This window comes from Leopardus geoffroyi, chromosome D3, assembly GCF_018350155.1.
Source record: "Leopardus geoffroyi isolate Oge1 chromosome D3, O.geoffroyi_Oge1_pat1.0, whole genome shotgun sequence".
NCBI classification, from domain to species: Eukaryota; Metazoa; Chordata; class Mammalia; order Carnivora; family Felidae; genus Leopardus; species Leopardus geoffroyi.
Window position 1 is genome coordinate 63,536,160 of NC_059339.1, and position 21,596 is coordinate 63,557,755.

General features: G+C 34.7%; 1 protein-coding gene across 2 annotated transcripts in view; it reads right to left on the reverse strand.

The window, feature by feature from the left end:
• Nucleotides 1-21,596, reverse strand: part of RIT2 (Ras like without CAAX 2) — a 381,117-nt gene that overhangs the window by 305,611 nt on the left and 53,910 nt on the right. For both annotated transcript variants that reach the window (XM_045456780.1, XM_045456781.1), the window contains exon 2: nucleotides 2,177-2,233. In XM_045456780.1, the coding sequence (XP_045312736.1) occupies nucleotides 2,177-2,233 (57 nt within the window). The remainder of the gene's footprint in view (nucleotides 1-2,176; nucleotides 2,234-21,596) is intronic.

The following is a 21,596-nucleotide window of genomic DNA, read 5'->3' on the forward strand; positions in this document are numbered from 1 at the left end:
CACAGAATGGAAAAGGTATTCATTTCTTACATAAATTGTGAAATAAGTATCCTTGATAGGCATATTCTTCTCTAATTTGTATGATTTTCAAAATGCAGTAATACAAATTTCCTCTTGAGGGGTTATTAAATCAGCCAGCCTGAGTTATAGTTATGTAGCTTGAGCAGATGAAAGGTGAATTATTGGCACCTTTACCTTTTTCAAACAGGATACCAATGGAAAATTATTAACCAATATTTTCATTAGAGAAGACAGGAAATGAAATGATGGAAAAATTGAATTGATAGTAATAAAGTGCTCTGTGTCTCCACTTTCAAAATTCTTCCTCTAAAGCTATTTTATTTATAGCCAGATAAAGGTAAGATTTTAGATGTCTGTTAATACATAATGTCCAGTTATCTTAATTTCAAATGATGGATGTGCTTCATAGAAATCTAAAGAAATCATCATCATCTTCTCATTTCTTCCCCTTGAAAGAACCATTATAATTTATTCACACATATTGCCCTAATCAAGCCATTAGATGAAAGGCTGGTGAGCAAAGGTAGCTTTTGCAAACACCAATGTATATAAAGCTTAAACAATGATGAAAAGTAATGAACAGAGTGAATTTGTGATTTAATAAATGATATACTGTACTGTTGGATTTTCCAACAAGATAAAAGATTCATAGCTTTTGCCTAGAGATTTCTCCTCTTCTGTAATTCATAGTGTGTTAGGCAAAGTCACCAGCATTCCAGAATCGAGATGTTTGGAAAATGGATTTAGAGGATTGCTTCTAAAACTTTACATAGTGATTACTGTCTCTTCAGAAACAAAACTCAACTCCTTGAGGAAGTATTTTCTGATTAATGATGTATAAATTTCCTGCACTGAAATCTTACTAATCAGTTCAACTGATGAAGTCTTGCTGAATTGTAGAACATTTAGAAACAAGTACATTTTATTCGTTCCAGTAGTAGTATTTAGGCAAATTGTCCTATATCCTATCACATATAGGATAACATTTTTTTAAACACAGTAGGACCTTGAATTGAAATTGCCTGATGAGCAAAATAGGAATTAGAGGATCATACCCATTGGAAGTGAGGATAGGTGATAATCAGACAAAGGGAAGAAAGAGGATAAGTGATGAGATGTGTAGTCCAGGCAACCTGGCAACCATGAGGGGTCCAGAATTATTCCTCTCCCATGAATTAACACTTTGATGTGTTTTCAGTGCTAGTGTATTAGTGCCATTAGCACTATGGCAGACTCTGGGAATTTTCAACTGATCCTTTAGAGTAAGCTCTTTGCAGGAGTAAAGCAGTTTTAAAGACATCTTTTCTGCTCTGATTGAGGGAGAAAACTTGTTCCCAATTACAATCTTCTTATACTTAGTATGATAAAAAAAAAAAAAAAAAAAAGAAAAATGGACAGGAAAAATGAAACATGGCTGGATTTTTGGCTCTAACAATATTTTGATTCTTTGGGTCTCAGTTTCCCCACCTACAAGATGAGAATGGTGAATAAAATTATATCTATACCTAAAGTACTTTCCAAATGAACAATTAACATGGTTAAATAATTGTGCAATACAAGATCTAGACACTGATAAAGTAGGCAAATGACCACATAAGCATACAGTAACATCACTTATCTTATCCAAAGCAGAGCTTTTCAAATGCAGCTAGATATCTGTTAGTGGATTCTGAAATCAACTTAATGTACTCCAGCCATCGTTTATCAGGATAAAGACAGAGAACAAACTGAGGGTTGCTTGAAGGGAGGCAGGTGGGGGGAAGGACTACATGAGTGATGGGCATTAAGAAGGGCATTTGTTTGAATGAGTGCTGTATGTAAGTGCGTATTGTATGTAAGTGATGAATCACCGAGTTCCACTCCAGAAACCAATACTACACTGTATGTTAACTAACCTGAATTTAAATAAATAAATTAAAAAGAAAAAAAACAGAATAGAATGGAAAATACAAGAGTGCATATCAAGAAGTAAGGACAAATATTGTTTCTCAAAGTCTGTATTGTGGGACCTTAAGTATTCTGTATTTATGTGTATGTGTACTGGGTCAAAGTGTAAAACATATTTCTTATTGTCTATAGACATCAACAATATTTGTCAGCCACTTATGTAGTGTCTCTTTATTTGGGGTAAAGGAAAAAAGAGGCTTGTACTCACCAATAGTGGGGTCATGATAATCAGGAAACTGATGACTAATAAACTGCATTGTCATTGCTGAAAAAAAATAAATGCAATTTAATAACAACTCACCAGCTCATCAATAAATTATTCACCAATGTAGTTCATCAGTCTTTTTTTATTTAATAAAATTTTATTTTCCAAAAATATCAGTCTTTTAATAAGATCTAGTCAGTGACTTGTTTCTCTGAGTGACCGAGTGAGTGACTAGTTTAATTATGCAACATGAACCACCAAATGATAGGGAAAGTTCTAGAGGAGAAAAAATGTGTCTAAAGGGAAAATAATGCCAGAAACTTCTCTCTGGAATAAATATGTCTAAATTGTAAGTGTATTTTAACGAAAAATTGCCTTGTGGTAAAAACAAGAAGGATATTGACATAATGAGAATATAAAGTAGCTGTAAGGGCCTTTTTGGCTTGCTCTGGTGTAACAGTTGGTATTAGTTGGGAAGCTCTTTTCATTGCGGGTCTGGTGTGTGCTCTGGGACTTATCTTCCTCATTGTTAAGATAAGGAGATAATCTCTGAAGTCTCTATTAGTTATAAAGGTACATGATTGTATGAATTTTTATCCTTAGCCAGCTTTTTAATTAAAATTATTTGTCACTTTTATTTTGCCTAATCCATGCTATTTAGGTCCTTTTATTAATTTTCATTACTTTCCGGGGTATTTCCTCCAAATTCTCCACATTCTTTTCAAATCAATAATTTTATAAAATATTTATAATGTTTCTATTATAGCTTCTTCATGTAAATTTTCATTATTAGTAGACAAATGCAATGCTGAAGTAAAGCAACAAACTTGGAAAAACAATTAGTATATAGTTATCTTCCTTTTCTCTTGTGTGTTCTCTCTTAGTCTGTGTTTGTGTGTGTGTGTGTGTGTGTGTGTGCATGTGTGTGTGTGTGTGTGTGTTTGCGCGTGTGACAAAGATTCTCTCCTTGATCAAACTTTAGTTAGCCTCCCCTGAGTCTTCCTCTCAAGGAAACCCTGACCTAGGTTCCTGTCCCTGCTAGACCAGCATAGCTCAGTGATAGCAAGAAAGCTGCTAAATCATGTTGGTGTGAATGTCCCACGCTTGATACTGAATCCCCCTGGCCTGCCTTCAGCAAGAATCCTTTTAGGTCTATTTGGCAAGAATTCCCCTATTTCTGATATCTCCTGTTAATAATTTTCCACCAATGCTTGTCCCCACTCCTTGCCTATAAATTCTCATTTTCCCTTGTATTTACAATTGAGTCCAGTTTTTTAATGAGTTCTCTTTTCCCCTTCTGCAATAGTTCCTGAATAAAATCTATTTTTACCATTTTACTGTCCAGCTCTGGTTTCCTTTAACAATGTGTTCATGCTTCAGCAAATGTTTGGAACAGGGAAGACAGTTAAATTCAACAAACTTGTATAAGACATTAGTCTAAACTCAGTTTGAAATGCAAAGAAACAGAACCTGACCCAGTGAAAAAGAATTTCTGTTTACACTTTAATAGTGTTTACTTCCTGTCTTCAAATTGACAAAGGAAGTCTCCATATGAAAATATTACTCAATTTGACAGTTTAGGGCAAATTTTTGAAATGCAAATGAACATTTCTTACAGATAGCTTTAGGACTTAGGATATTTCACATAAACAAACTGAAAGCAACATGTTTATTAAGTAGATATCAGGGGGAATTTGGAAAACATTTTCATGAGTTTTAAAAAGAGCAGTCTCCTCTATTACCACCTGTTGGTTTATTCCCAGCTAGAGCACAAAGGTCAGAGGCCTGGCCTCCCAGTGAACACTTGGCTTGGCTAGTCAATCAACTAAATTTCAAAGATAGTTCAGACTTGTTAAAGTTAGAACTAAAATGAAGAGATTCTCACTCCACTCTACTCAAAGCAGAGAGATATACAACTCTATACAATGTGACAAGAGCATCATCCATCTTATGATAATTATTTAGACTAAAATCTTGAAAAATGTCTTTGGATATATTCCCTTTCATATCCTCCATCTAGTCTCCATGAATTTTTATTTTATTTCCAAAATATCTGTCCAGTATGTCTTCCTTCTGATATTACTCTAGTTCAAAATCTTATATCTTAAATCCCTATTGCCATAGACTTACAATTGACTCTCATAACTATTTTATTTATCTTCCATTAAACCTTCCACAAAGACACCGGAGTCATTTTTTTTTTTAAATCCTGCTACTCATATGTCAGCAACTGCTAAGATAAAAACCATGCTAGCATATGTGGTCCTTCATGTGCCCATCATACCTCTTCAGGCTTGACTTCCAGTACTGCCCAAACAACTTCTCTGTGTTCTCAGACTTATGGAAGAAAGGATTTTCCACCTATGAGGATGCCTTTGTCCTATGGCATAGCATGGCCTTCACCTTCTCCCTCATTTTTATATCATACTAACAAAGATTCTACTTGACTAAACCTTCATCAGGCTCCTCTGAACCCTCCTCTAAACCAGGCTGTGACCTTCAGGCTTCCATGCTCATCTCTGCTTTGCCAAGTTTTAGCAAGAATCCTACTAAGTCATTTTAGAGGGAATTCTCCACACCTCCACACTTGATACCTGGTCACCCTTGGTAACTGATCAAATTCCTCATCTCCCATGATTACTTTGGCCTACCTTCAGCAAGAATCCTATTAAGTTTATTTAACCAGAATCCTCCTTACCCTGTTAGTGATTTTCTATCCACTGACCCCCAACTCACTCCTTGGCTATACATTCCCACTTGTCCTTCCTGTATTCAGAATTGAGCCCAGTTCTGTACTGAGGGAAGCCTTTTTCCCCTATTGTAATAGTTCCTGAATGAAATCCGTCTTTACCACTTTACTGTCCAGCTCTGCTTTTCTTTGACAATGTTAATATCTGCACTCAAATGTCATACCACTCAATCAACACATTTCAACTCTTCATTGACCAGGTACCAATACATGATAGCCATGGAAGTTCCTAAGAAGCATTAGAAAGCACTGTGTATACTTAGGGGCTAAGTTAATTTCTATAAACCTAGGAAAGGATTTTGAAGGTGAAGTTTGGAACAACTGTAAGGAAGAATATGTAAGCATTTTAAGAACTGATAGATATATTAGATACTAGACTTGAGATTCACAAAGCCAGTGTCAGAAATAAATGAATCAGTCAAAGATTTACCTTTTACACTTATTTATAAGAATACCTAGCATATATTTAGATGATGGAGTTTGTGCTTTAATGGAAACCTGCTGCTTATTGTATAATTGAAAAAGCCCTTCAATTCTCAAATCCTCTGACCTACCACTGAGACAGAACCAAAGAAGAGAGAGCCAGCTGAGCTTTGTTCCAGAACTTCAAAAGATAATTTTAGAAAGATTGATTTGTAAAAGTTTCTTTTGTGTTTTACAAAGTGGATGCCTGATGGGATATCTAAGAGCCATTTCCCTTTGTGGAGATAATATGTAAAACAAACAATTTTTGAAAAATCTCTCCTAAATACATGTCAGATTCAATGTTGAAATAAGTAATCTGCTAAATATCTATCAATTGTCCTGGGACCTAAATTTTATTTATTTTATGATACACGGGTTTACATCCTCAAAATCAGGGATTCTATTTTCTTTTGCCATACAGTCATTCTGTCAGAAACTCAAAAATAGCCCCTCCTTTTTCTTTAGAGATTTATTGTATTGCCTTTATAATATCTTAATACATTGTTTTTCAAGTATCTAATGAAAATGAAGGTCTATGTCTTCTTCCCAAAGTATACATTCCTATAAACATATGTATACAATATTAAGAGATATGTGGGGACCGTTAGGTCCTAAGTAAAAACACTTGTCCTAGCAAATACCCACATAGGTCAGAAATCAGTCTTTTGCTTAAAAAGAGGACATCCATAAAAACTATGATTTAACTTTCCTCTATTTATTCCGTGGATATTTATCTGTTCAAGTTTTCTAACTCTACTGGGGACAGTTTTAGGAAACCGTATTATCCTAAGAACTTACCCATCTAGGTTTTCAGTCTTTTCAGAGAAATGTGTCTTGTGATGTTTTAAATTTTGATTGTATCATTAGCTATTTCCTTCTCATAATTTTTTGTTTGCTTAAATTAGTTACTAGCTTGTCTATTTTGTTGATTTTTTCAAAGACTTTTAATTTTTATTTCATAATGATTACTATTATTAATAATATTATCCACTGACTTTCTTTTATTTCCTTTGCTGCTTTTTCTTTATTATTTTCCTGGTTGTACTTCTCTGGTTTACTTTTTTGTTAATTCAGTTCATTTATTTTTATCATTTTAATTTTTGTTGGTAATTTTTTTGTAGATATGAATTATCCATTATCTCAGTTTTCTATCAATAGTTTGATATTATTTTTCAGAAATTTAAGATTTATATTTGTATTTTTCCTTTCACCTAGGAGTCAATAAATAGAAAGCTCTTTTCAGTAAAAGCTGGAAGAGATTTTTTGCTTATTTTATTTTTAATTTTAATTTTATTGCCTTATGATCAGAGAGTATTATTTCTAATAACTCTATGTAACTTGCTGATGTTTTTGGCATCTTGATATATAATTAATGTGTTTAGTAAAATAAAGTATATTGATAAGAAAGTAGTATTTGATATATGCATCAGTAATATTTACTTTATTATTTTTAACTGTTTTATAACCTTATATTTTGTCTACTGATCTGTCTCGTGTTGATAACGGTGTATATTTCACACATTATACATAACTATTGTTTTATTCAGTGTATAAATATTGTGACTGTAATATTTTCATTGTGGTTTATGGCTTTTATTATTAAAAAGTATCTTTCCTCATCTCATTTGGTTATCTTTGTCTTTTTCATCTGATATCAAGATTGTAATCACTGCTTTATTTTTATTTTTATTTGCTTAGTCTTTCTTTGCCAATTATTTTCCTTTTGTCATTTTAAATTATTGTATGTTAGGCAGGTCTATTGTATACTACATAGGGTTGGATATTGTTTAATAGCCAATTTGAAAATTGTTTTCTTTTAATAGGTAAGTTTATTTTATTCACACTTACCTATTCTTATTTTTCCTCCATGTCTTTTCATGGCTTGATAGCTCATTTCATTTCAGCACAAAGTACTATTCCATTGTCTGGATATACCACAGTTTACTTATTTACTCACCTCCTGAAGGACATCTTGGTTGCTTCTAAATTTTGGCAATTATGCAAAAAAGCTATAAATATCTGTTTATAGGTTTTTATGTGGCTATAAGTTCTCAACTCCTTTGGGTAGATACCAAGGAGTATGATTGCTGGCTATGTTTATATCAGATATGTTTAGTTTTGTAAGAAACTGCTAAACTGTCTTCCAAAGTGCCTGTATCAGTTTGCATTCCCACCGAAAATGAATATAAGTTAATTTATTTGAAATTTAGCTCCCCATCTTTGCCAGCATTTGGTATTGTCAGTATTCTTGATTTCAACCATTCTATTAGGTATATAGTGGTGTTTCATTTCCATTCATATTTCTCTGGTGACATATCATGTGACATCTTTTTATATGTTTATTTGCCATATATGTTTTTTCTTCAGCAAGTATCTGGCAAGGTCTTTGGCCATTTTTAAATCATGTTGTTTGTTTTCTTGTCATTGAGCTTTATGAGTTCTTTGTATATTTTGGATAACAGTCTTTTATCAGCAGTGTCTTTTGGAAATAGTTTCTCCTAGTCTGTGACTTATCTTCTAATTAATTCTCTTGATATTGTCTTTGGCAGAGCAGAAGTCTTTAATTTTAATAAAGTCCAGCTTATTATTTTTTTCATTGATTATGTAAAGATGTTGTAAAGACATTACCATACCCAAGGTCCTCTACGTTTTCTCTTATGGTATCTTCTAGAAGTTTATCTAGAAGTTATCTTCCAGGTTTGCATTTTACATTTAGACCTATGACTCATTCTGAGTTAATTTTTTTGACCTGTTATAAGGTCTATGTCAAGAATCTTTTCTCCCCGCCATGGGATTGTCCAGTTTTTTTCCCCACACCATTTGTTAAAGAGACTATCTTTCCTCCATTATATTGTCTTTACTCCTTTGTCAAAGATCACTTGGCTATATTTATGGGGCTATGAACCTGAGGTGTAGGTCAGGAAAGAAAGGAAATGGATTTTGGTGAACACATAGGAGTCTCTGGCATACAGGGGAGAAGACTGTCAGAAAGAAATGTGAAAATGTCAAATGAAGAAAAATAAAATGTCACTTTCCCCTCCCCAAAAGAATAATCATTCCCTGAAAAACTAAGGTCTTATGTTACTGTTTTTCTTACTAATTTCCATGAGGGATAGTTCAATATTTTTCTAAATAAAGCATCTTTTGGGGCGCCTGGGTGGCGCAGTCGGTTAGGCGTCCGACTTCAGCCAGGTCACGATCTCGCGGTCCATGGGTTCGAGCCCCGCATCAGGCTCTGGGCTGATGGCTCAGAGCCTGGAGCCTGTTTCCGATTCTGTGTCTCCCTCTCTCTCTGCCCCTCCCCCATTCATGCTCTGTCTCTCTCTGTCCCAAAAATGAATAAACGTTGAAAAAATAAAAATTAAAATAAATAAATAAATAAATAAAGCATCTTTTAATTTTTGCTGAACACTTCAAGGAATTATTACAAAAAACATACTTGTTTAAATTTTTGTAAGTTGAAGTAATCTACATAGTGGATGTCTACATAATTTGATAATGTAGATTTAAAAAAATTAATTCTCTAGCTGGGAGTATATCTGAAATGATGGGTAAAGTGTTACTTTGTTGTTTGTTGGTTTTTTTTTTTTTGTTTTTTTTGTTTTTTTCAGGTGAACTCTGTGACCATCATGAAAAATCTGGACAGGAAATAGTGGTGGGAGGTTTGTCATGCTCATACACATAAGCACTTCTCCTTAAGTCAGTCTGACTATCACTGGCTTAGGAATACAAAGAAAGAACAGAGTACATACAGGTAGAGAAGACATTTAAAGATCAAAAAGTTGAGTCATCCACTGTAATCTTTAAAAAAGTAATTAGGGATAGAAATAAAGAATATTTGGTGGACTCATACTCTGTCTTTTTCATATCTAAAATTATTACAGTTAGTGGATGACCTTTATTAGCAAACAAGATACTTCCCCTCCCCCTCCATTGAAATGGACATTTACTTAATACTAAGTTACAGATCAGGAAGTACCTGATGGATTTTGTATCAAAGAACCTTTTCCATTACTAGTGGCCATCCATTAACATACGTTATGTAAATGTAGCGCTTGCTTGAACTTTATAAAACATTCATTTAATACATATGATAAATAATAGGCAATTGCATCTTTGATGTTCATACAAAGTAGTGGTGAGAGATTAAATACAATCTTTTTTTTAAAAAAACAAACCCATTTTGATTGGACTCCTCTTTTGCATGCATATGTTCTTTATTTAAATTTCCATTTTATTATTCAGATATTCCAATAATTTATTATTTCACTTTAAAGTTAAATTTAAACCAACGCTTTCTTGTTTTGCATAATTCAGTATTAAGCCATCAAATTTACCTACACAAAAAATCTGACAATATTATATATCACCTTGCTTGGAATGTCAATGGTATTTGCCCTGAGGCAGAGACTATCAGTTATGAAAAAGAAAATTTATAGAAAGAAAGGAAAAATTTTCCACAATTTTTTTAATAGATTAAAATACTGCATAAAATTACACTACTTTATTATTACTCTCCTCAGCTCTCCCACCCCCAAAGGAGTTTAATATTTATGGAAAGTACTGAGCTGAAACACTTTGGAGAATGATACAATCTAATTACACAGAGATAGAAGTTGACAAGTCATTGCTTTCCCTTTGGGACGTTAAGCCCTGTCAGTGGAGTAGGAAAGATGATGGGAATCTGGTCACTAAGATGTACTTCCACTTCTCCTTTGTTTTTTTGTGGAGTCTTAATAAAATTACTTAATCTCTCTATGTCATTTTTCTTATCAGCAAAATGAGGGGAAGAGAAAAGACAACTAAAAAATGCATCCGGATCAAGCATTTTGCAATCACTCTTTGTTCATCCTGCCTTCCCCACCATCATCTGTTCTTCCTCCATTTAGGATCTCGTTCTGTTGTCTCTATTCTAGTTCTTTCTTTTATTTAGTCATTCTGTTCCAGCCATACTGACTTCTTGGGAGTTTTTCAAACCATTCCAGCTGTGATCCTTTCCAGGGAAGCCTTTGCTGGTGCTATTGACTTTGCTTGAATGCTCTATACCTAGATAAATGCTTTGCTTGCCTGTATCAGATTATGATTCACATGTGACCTCCTTTGAAAGGTGTTCTCACACCAGTGAATTTAAATCAAAATCCATTCCTCCTCACTAGAACTCCCTATGCTCCCTTCTTGATATTCATTCATTCTATTAAAACTATTAGGTTCAAGACACTGCTTTATATAATGTGTCATACCCTACTTTGGGTGGTTTGGGCACAGCACTGAAGAAAATGGACCCCTGCCCTTTAGGGTCTTAGATTCTAGAAGGGGGGGAATTGGAAAGGGAGACAAAAATAAAAATGCCACACACTCGCATATATATCAATGGTATGTTAGATGGTGACAAATACTACTATGGAGAAAAGTAAAATTATTATAGGATCATTATTAAAATATAAAGATATATTACATTAAGATGGACTTCTGTGGGAAATAATTAATGGATATACAATTTCCAAGAAGAAGAGGAACAAGTTCACATTTTTCACTATTCGAGAACTTGTTCATTTAGTTTTTAAAAGGAAAATGTCTTTTATGACTCAATTGATATATTTATAAGAAATATATCATTATTTAAAACATCATTATTTAAAATGAGCTGAGAATTGTATCCTTTAAAACAATTTAAATTTATGATGAAATTTTTAAATATCAATCTAAAAATGTACAAGTTGGGAGGCACCTGGGTGGCTCAGTTGGTTGAGCATCCAACTCCTAATTTCAGCTTAGGTCATGATCCCAGAGTTGTGGGATCACGCCCCACATTGGGACTTAAGATTCCCTCTTTCTCCTTCTGTCCTTCTTCCTTGCTTGTCCTCTCTATCGCTCTTTAAAAAAATATAAATAAATTAGTTAAATACATAAAAGTGTACAAGTTGGGTACCTAATCTTTCAAAATCGCTTTAAGGAATGATTTAACAAAAATGTTTTAAAATCTATGCATTAACTTGACCAGGGTCACAGATCTATCACAGAATCAAGTTGGTTGGGCCATAGTACTCACTCCAAAGTCAGTCACTTTCCATTATGCTAATTGCTCCTTATTAATTCCCCTCTCTTAACTGAAAACCTGTGCTTTCTCATGAGCAGCTCATTTGCTGAATAAAAGCATGGATATGTGAGAAATCTTTATATTTTTGAATGAATAAATAAGTGAATAAGTCTAAAATTGTCTCGTAACTTATACTAAAACTCAGGTAAAAATGGTTGATAGTTCTCTTATTTTTCCACCAGCGTTCACAGTTACAAACATTTTCTAAAATGCATTGAATCTAGGGGTCAGAAACAGCCTCGTGAAAAGACATAGCATGGGGGTATTTCCCAAGGTGGGCAGGCCACCCTCCTGATTACCTTGAGAGAGATAAGGTGGCTCTCAACCTGTAATGCTCCCAAACAGGAATAATGGGATCTTTTTAAAGTCAAGGTGATAGGGAAATATTAACAATAGCAGTATAAGAGGGTCTTTATCAAAGACATTCAAAGATTCCTCCTTACTTCTTTGCAGCTTTTAATAATGAAGAGTTTAAAATGGTTTTTTTTTTAAATTTATTTATTTATTATGAGAAAGAGAGAGTGAGAGTTCGAGCAGGGGAGGGGCAGAGAAAGAGGAAGAGAGAGAGAATCCTGAGCAGCCTCCACATTGTCCGTTCAGTGCAGAGACTGAACCCACAAACTGTGAGGTCATGACCTGAATCAAAACCAAGAGTCAGAGGCTTAACCGACTGAGCCACCCAGGCGCCCTGTAACTTAATAATTTTTCACTTAGTTATAAAACATTTATTGCAGGTCTGGTATACTTCCCTGTTCCCATACATCTGTGGATATAGGATAAGGATTGTTGAGAGGGAAGGGCTTGAGATCTGAAGGGTAAGGGGTAGATTCGAAAATGGCACCATTTGGTTGGGGGAATGGTACCTCATCAGAGAGATGGATGGGAGAGGCAGCCCTTGTAGTTCTCCACTTCCCAGAGGGTTTTCCCTTCCATGGAGAGCTTCCCTTCACTTCTCTTTCTCTTCCTCTCCCCCATAAACTCTCTGCCAACAGAGAGAAATGGTGCTTTTCAGGACATTAAAAATTCTATTTATCTTCACTGACTGATTTTCAAGGATGATTGATGCCACACAAAAAGAAGTGATGGATATTAAAACTCAATATTTCCAGTCATTCCTTTTTGCTCTTTGCTGACAGTTTATTCTGTACTCAATGAAACAAAGAAGAAAAATAGATATTTTCACCAATCATTTTCCAAGTATTTTATCATTTAGGATAAACCTCATCTCTTTAGGTAAATGAAATACTGTTAATGCTTTACACACATGTACTAACATAGGTAAATATCTTTCTCCTTACTTAACTCTATTCTTAGAATATAATGGAGACAATTATTGAAGTCTGATTCATGTGAATGGATGACAGTAACCAGAAAGAGTCTTAAAGTGCTCAGATTTTCGGACATATTTGATTTGTCATGGAATTACAATAGACATTAATATCTAGTCTGTATCAGAATTTATATATTCATTATTTGCTACAATAAGATTTTACTCTGTCTTGACACCCTGATCTTGCAGTCAAAGCATTTGCTGGCATTTCATCATGTTAGTAACTGATAGACATCATACATCTTGGGGCTGAAGGTTTTTCTTTCATAGCTTTTGGAATAAGATTCCCAAAGCATAAAATACCTGTGACTTACGTTACTGTAATAGTTTCATATTTGCTAAGAATTTTTCTTTATTAGGTGAATCTCCATCTTACTTCTAGGAATTTTGTGATACTCTTTATAGACTAGGTCATAGACTAGTAATGAAATTCAGGACATGCTACCCCCGAATATGGTATGTTGGCATATTGAATATTTTAAAATGAAGGAATTTGAGAAGCAGTAGGTGTAGGAAAGATTCTCAGTCTCCCTTGAAGCAGGTCATAAGACCCTCATGTGAGGGCTGCCCTCCTATACCTGGAGGAAAAGAGCATCCTTATCTCTGAAGAAGGAGGGACGCTGAGAGATTCAGAACAAACAGGACTTGGTAAGTACTCCCCATTTACCCATATACCAAAAGGGTATACCCTTCTGTCGTATCACATTTTTATGGCTTTTCACTTTTCCTTAAACCTATAAAAATAATTAGGCTTGGCCACTTCTTCAGGTCTTCCTTTCCTTATGAAGACTCCAGTGTCTTGTAAAACTTAAGTAAATTTGTATGCTTTCTCTTGTGAATCTCTTGTCAAGTCCAGCTTACAGGGTTCTGGCTTGAGAAGGGTAGAAGAGATTTTTCCTCCCCTGCACTAGCCAGCTGCCGACCTTACCAGAAGGACACTGGAGTGAACGAGTTATTTTCTCTTGCCCCATTATATCTCCCTTCTTCTTAACTGAAATTTCCCATTTAATGTCTTAAATAAACCTGGATTACCTGACTCTCTTCTTAAAACATCATTAGCTTCTATCAGTTTTTATAGTCCTTCCTGATAGAGTAGATGCTTCAGCCAGGGAGAAAAGCTCTGGAAAGGGAAGAAGGGTGATACCTTGAATAAAAGGCACAATTTTTCTGTGGCCTTACCCGGATCATCTATGTTTACATTAATAATGCTAATAATAATAAACTTTATAACATTATACTTTTTTACATATAATGCCATATACTTTTAAGGGCATTTTTTGGTTTATACATTATCTAAACTATATGCTTCTTTTTATAGCATATATGAAATGACAAATCTAAAAGCAAAGGCTAATAGACTGGGTATGAGAAGCAAGATTTAGGGTAATCCTGGCAGAATGGAATAATGGAAAAAGCCAGAAATATGAATGCAAAAGTCTTACATTTTAGTTAGAATAACCAATTTTACAGTTACAGAAGCATAGAATGAGTTCAACCTGGTATGATACCTGTTTCAAATGAAAAATGACATGGAGGTTAGGATTAGGTCTCAATAATTATGACTCAAGATAAAATTTAAAGGAGATGCACCATTTAGGGCAGATTGTCACAATCTCATTATTAAATCTCAACATATTGCTGTTTGGTTCTTTATACTGGATTTGTTACAGTGACATGTACAAATCCACGAGCTGGATTTAGCACTCATCCAGCCTCCATGACAAACGTGCTTCCACCCCAACATGACTCTGACATGAGGTCTGCCTACAACTGGGCTTCTTCAGCTGGCTTTCAAACACCTGATGGGTCAGGGCCTTGGCCACCTGGAGACTGAAAGCACAGTACTGGTGGACAACTCAGGTGCTTGATCCATCAACATTTATAGAATCTAATCTTGCTTATTCTGTCTAGGGCAATGGTTCCCAATGTGTAGTCAAATAACTCCGAGGGATCTGAGAGACCTTTTCACAAGGGTTAATGAAGTTCTATGAGGCAGATAGGTGATTCCAACTGTCTTTTAAAAGCTAGATCTCTTTGGAGATCTTAAAATATGTAAAATAATGTCATTATTCTCAAACATTTTTGTTGTTTTGAAAAATATAGATTTAAAAAATGTTATTTGTTGAAATATATTTTTATATTTTGTTAAAATATATTTTTAATTAATACTTATTATAACTTTTTAATGCATTTATTCAATTTTATATATTTGTTACTTTTAATTTATAATATGGTACACAGCAATAGAAATAACCCATATAATCAAAAGTTTTTTTGGGTCCTCAATATTGTCAAGTGACTGAAATGATTTTAAGACCAAAATGCTTTAGTACCACTGATCTAGAGCAAAACCTCAGCCCTGATTAAACAAAGGTAGGTGAAAAGATCTATAATTATTCACACCTCAAGTAATAACATTTTGAAAGCCTAAAATTAAAGATAAAACAATAGGGAAGCCCACTTGGTCAAGATACCTAACTATAACTCCAGATCTCTGTGTTTTTCTTCTTCCTCATTTCCTTTTGTTTTCTACCTTTCCTTCTCTACATCTCTATGTCATATATTCATGACCATTGTGCTGACATATGTTCCTTTTTCATTTTCATTTTTCCCTTTTCCCCTCACTATGTGTCTCTTTCTGCACACAACTGTTTCTCCCTGTTCCTCTCTTTCTTTCTTCCCAGAAGTTGCTGCCAGAAGTAGACTTTACCAGTATCACAAATGCACATAATATCAAATAATGGAATTAAAAATAAATGCTTTATTTGGAGGAACCCAGGTGGCTGTTGGTTAAGCTTCCAACTCTTGATTTTGGTCTCAGGTCACAATCTCACAGTTTGTGGGCTTGAGACCCACCTTGGGCTCTGTGCTGACAGCATGCAGCCTGCTTGGGATTTTCTCTCTTTCTTTCTCTCTAAATAAATAAATAAACTTTAAAAAATAAAAATAAATGCTTTGTTTAATAAATAAAATTTTCACGTATTTCTAACAGATCTTCCTCTACTCTTCCCTCGGGATAGGTAAAATTAAAATTTTGGTGACATTTCTGAAAACAAAACAAAATAAAACAAAACAAAACACCACAACTAAATTTCTAGCTTATACTTCGATGTAATGTTTGAATTTTTTCCATAGACACATCTTTAATATTCTTAAAAACAACATAAAGGGAAAATAAACATTTAAAATAAATATTTTATTTATGAAGTGGGAAATGAAGACTAAGTGAAATGGGAAGAAAAAAGGAAGAAATTGCTACGACAAAGTCTGAGGCCAGGAGCTTATTACATATCAAGATTTGTTTTTAAACTCTTATTCTGGAACGATTTCTCCCAAAGAGAAGGGACACGCATGGGAGAGACTCTGCAGTGGGGTATGGCTAGAATATTTGAGGCAACTTAAAGACAGATGTTAAATTCGGAGTTTGTTTTCACTTTGTTTTGAAATTACATTCTGTCGTTCCTTTTCTTTACTAAAACGATGTTACACACAAGACGTCGGGGTGCTCTACCGGTTAGACCCACCCCGGGGTGGAAGATGGCTGGTTACAGATCATGGCAGCCTTAGGAACTTGAGAGCAAACCTGGAAGCATAAGACACCAGTGAAGCAACTGGTGGAGGTTGACCCAGGGAAATTTAAGTCTCCTGTGGACTCACCAAAGGATCTGACTTTCCCATCATGTGTTGTGCTGGGGCTTGAACCATTAAATTGGGAGATTTTCAGAGTTGTAACACAGTTATTTTAACTATCATTGTATTATATTAATTAGTGTCATCTTCCACTATATGTAAAGTTAGATTCAAAGCTGACTGAGATCAGACACAAGGATTGTATTTCTCTTTTGTAACCATACGGATAATATCCATTATCAAACATGACACTAAATGTAGTAGGTATTCAGTAAAGACTGGTGACTGACTTGCCACTGATATAAATTAATCCATCAAAATTTTTGAAACCAATAATTCACATGGATGTTTTTAGGTTGTAAGATTACACTCAATTGTCAGTTTGGTGAAATGGTTAAGAGGATTAGCACATTTTCTGGATGTGGGGCCATTTTCTTGACTTTGATAATTACATGTTTGTGTCTTTGGGGGACTTAGGAAATATTTTCTTTTGTTTCTTAGTTATCTCATCTGCAAAGTGGGATTAATAATAATAATAATAATATGTATAAATGTTGTTATAAAAAGTAACTGAAACAATACATATAAAGCACTTAAACTCATGACTGGGTGATTCTAAGCCCTTAGTGACCATTATTATCAAGATTTTTTTTTTTTTTGAGAGAGAGAGAACACAAGTGAGAAAGAGGCAGAAGGAGAGGGAGAAAGAGAATCTTAAGCAGGCTCCACACTCAGTGTGGAGCCCAATGTGGGCTTGATCTCATGACTCTGAGATCATAACCTGAGCAGAAATCAAGAGTAGGATGCCTAACTGACTGAGCCACCCAGGCGCCCCTTATCAAGATTTCTAAAACTCTTTTACTTTGAATGATTTATGATTTCTCTTTTCCAATATCGCATTGTGGTGTCAGGGTCAAATTAGCTAGAATACGATGTTTTTGTAAACCACAACTCACATATGTTCATATGATGCTATCCCATCTGTTTGAAATATAACATTTCAATCAACTGGTGTTTTGCTTTTATGAGTACACTTTGTTTGATAGTCCTTGTAGTATCCTGGGAATGCCAGTTGTTCATTTATTTTTTGTTGAATTAATGAGTTAGTAAAGAAGAGAATATAATCAATGTACTGGTTTCTAAAATTGTTTCAACCACATTACACTAAAATGAAAAAAAATGGTTAGCGTTGTTTTCTGTTATTTGCTCTCTTAGTATATAAATTGCAACATTACTAGTACAGCTCTGGAATAAAAGTTAAATGAATTATGAAGAAATAATAAAACTCTCTGGAATAAAAGTTAAATGAATTATGAAGAAATAACTGACAAACCAGCATCGACGTACATGATGATGGTGAATACTGGCATGCAAAATCTCAAAGACAGGCTGTACTTCCCTTTATAAACAATGACACAGTAAGAATTACCTGGAATTTGTCCAGGGTTTGATAGAAAGATCATTGAGCAATGGTGTCAAGAGAGCTGCTTCTTACAATGGCTAATGCTGGCTCATTAAGTTAATACAGACAAATCACAAAAACAACTCTAGTTCAATTTCCTTAGTGCTAATCCACAAGGGCCATACTAGATATAGTATTCATCTTTTATTCTTCTGTACTTTTATTTAACAAGCAATTGCACTACACTTAGGTATTCTGTTAAATGTGGGGACACAGAGTTGAAATAGGTAAACCCTGTTTTCAAGGAATGCACAGTAGAGAGCAGGACACTAAATGTTATGATAGTTAATCACATGTTCTTATTTAGGCAAAGAAGAATGAAATGTAATCTAATCTCAGAGGTGAGTTATTATTTTTCTGACTGGGAGAGAGGCAATTCTGAATCTTGAATAGTGAATATGTATTAATAATGTGCATAGAGTAGGACTGGTGGAGACTTCCAGGCACGCTTCGGAGTCCCAAAGGCTCAGGCAACATGCTACATTTAGGAATTTCTAGTAACTCAATATAGATGGAGCCCAGGGTGTGGAAGGGCCAGATGGAGGATAGAGAGAGAAGCCAAGGTCATATTACCAAGGGCCTATTATGCCATGCTAAACATTATGGGTAATCACGAAATGATTTTTTAGAGGGAAGTGACATATTCAAAATTGCATATTGAAAACAAAACCCATAGAAAAAATGAAGTGATAGATATGAAGTGGCCTTCCTGGGTGCAGGGATACCTGTTAGGAAACTGCTGTGGGAAAGTTAGGTAAAAAAAATGAAGGCTCAACACAAGGCTCCAGCAGCAGAAGTGGGAAGGGAGGAATGGGATTGATAAATATTACAGGAAGATAATTTGCTGGAATTAGAGACTGATTAAATGTATGAGATGTGAAAGAGAGTTAGTTTTGGGGGTGTATGGGGTGGTACCTCTTGCTGAGAGGTCACAGGAGTGGTAAAAGGTCAAAAAAGAGGATAAATTTTCATATAGGACAGGTTCAGTTTAAAGTTCCTGTTAATTTATAGTGGAAGACATTATCTAAAAATTGGACATGAGTCTAGAAATAAGAAGACAATCCCTCAAATGTCTTTTTAAATAATATTATAACTCAGTTTACAAAAAAAAACTCAAATAAGAAAAAAAATTTTAGTGTTAACTATATGCTAGCTATAGTCATTGGTCTAAATATGAATAATTGAACAAATAAATATCATTTAAGTATTTGTCATATGCACTGCTCTTGCTTTGAAGTAGCTCATTAACTCAAAGGTATGTAACACTTGTTGTCTAATAATTAACCCACAAAATAGGAAATCAGGAACACAAAAGAAATGCTCGATTTTCAAGTCTTTAATGTATTTTAGGATACTCCTCTATTACCTTTTCCCAGAGGAGATTGATACTTTTTCAAATTAGAGCTTCCTTTGAGTTTCCTTTGTTTCCTTCCCACTCTTCCCCTATCTTTGTATGTGGCATTTTGGATTATCACAAGACTGCTTGTATCCTATATGACCTAGAGACAGACAGGGTACTTAGAGCTCTACCAAAGTTTTACAAACCAAGTATTGCCAGACAATAGCCCGCTGAACAGTGACACTCGCAGTGTGAATTCGTCCTAAGATTTTCCTCCTTTTGCTGTCATTGTTCTTCTCTTCAACAATGGCTAATAAATAACAATCAAGTCCTTTTTCCTTCTTACTATGTCAACATTTAATTATTGTATTAACTTTTATTACATACATAGTTAAAAAGTTGAATAATACCATTAATATATGTGAAAAAGATATGAACCTAAATCACTACAGAAATACGGATGCTCTAAGGCATTTAATTAGGATTGTGTAAAGAATGAAGAGCTACGTATAGAAATGATTTATTAATTGGATTTATTTGTTTCTATTACAACGTCCATGGTGATTCATATGATGTAAAATCTAATTTGAAAACAGATGATATTTCCTAACTATAACTTCCTGAATCATCCATGGGATTTAGCATATAATCCTCCATTCAAGACTCTCCTTGCATATTGAATCAATTCCAAACTCTCTGGTTTGATGCTCAAGATCCTTCCTAATGTGATAGATTGAATCTGAACATAAAACTGTGAACTCCACACCTGTGGTTTGTCTCCAGCCATGTCTCTTAGGTGCTTGTTTCCTTCTTTGCCTAAACTCCACACCCTTTAGCTCAGTTTTTCTTATTCTCTGAGAACTTCTCTGATCCTTCCAATCTTCAGGTATTCTAAATACCTTAAGCATTTATTCTTTGTCTCCTTTCTCAATTTCTTAATTTACTCATGTCTGTTTTCCCATGTAGCCTATGAGGGAGAGGGTCAGGAAGTGGCTAGGGGTAAACGGGAGATAACTGTTACACCTTCCTTGCTCATTGCAGGCACATTGCATGTTTTCTCAACTCTCAATAGTAATTTTATATAGACATTAGTATTTGTGGATAATTCACTGAGTCACAGAGAGGTTCAAATGATTTGCCAAGTCCCCCCCACTCCCACACACATCACCTGTCTTTCAATGGGGAGCTGTATTTGAATCCAATGCTTTCTGGTATGTGTTCCTCCTCCTCTTAACCATGGCCAGAGTGTAGTGGATGTGGGCTCTGAAGTCAGGGTGCTGGCAGTGCTGCTGCTCATGAGCTGTGTGGACTATCTTATTAAATATTTTCTACGTTCTCTGCTAAGGATTTCACACACCTATTACTGGTAGGATTGTGAGCAAAAACTCTAAGCCATGGTACTAAAATTATCCTCATTTTATAAATAAGGACACTAAAACACAGGGAATTTGGGTAACTTACCCAAGGTCATAAAATGGGAGCCATAACTGGACTTCAATCCCCAGCAGTCTAAGCCCATGCTCTGAATCACTCTGTTCAATATTATGCATCTATGGGAAACCACCATTACTTCTTTAAAAAGCAAAAGTGCCCTTGTGTATAAAATGGATATAGAATTGTTCGAAGGATTAAATGGGATGATAAGGAAAGACTTAGCTTAGTAGCTTGCACATAGTAGTAACTAGATATATAATATTTGTCATTGTCTTCATTATTTGCCTGAAGAATGGGAGGGGACATGAATTCAATCTTTTATCTCCCTCTTTTTATCAAAAAGTGATTCTGTGCATATAGTTACTGCCTCATAAATACCTATTGATTACATTATTTAATACTAGCCATTTTGAAAAATGGTGAGGAGAAAAAAGGTAGGGTGTTCTCAAATATTGACAGATACATTTGTATAGTACTAAATTATTTTAGGTTTAAATCATTGTAAATAATCGAGCCTTGTTTTATGCTCCTTGTGGGAGAAATTTCCTCATTGAATCTGACATCCATTTAATGGTAGAAACCATCAATATAATCTGCCTCAGAATCCGAGTACTTGCCTTACTCATATTTGCCTATAATACAGCAGTTTAAATATATTTTGGACTCTGCTCCATCATTTTCTATCATTACTCCCTTTGGGATACTCTGATACTTAAAAGTACCCTCAGCAGATCACCTGGCATGCATCAGGTATATGGTACTCTCTATTTGCAATTCTATACCAGGAGAGGAAAAGTTGGGATCTTCCCTTTGTTGACAGTTTTACTGTGTCCCTACCTCCAAATTCTAGCCAGTCTCATAGCAAGGATGACAAGGCTAGAGTGTGCAGCTGGGTCAGGATGCAAATACTGGAAAAA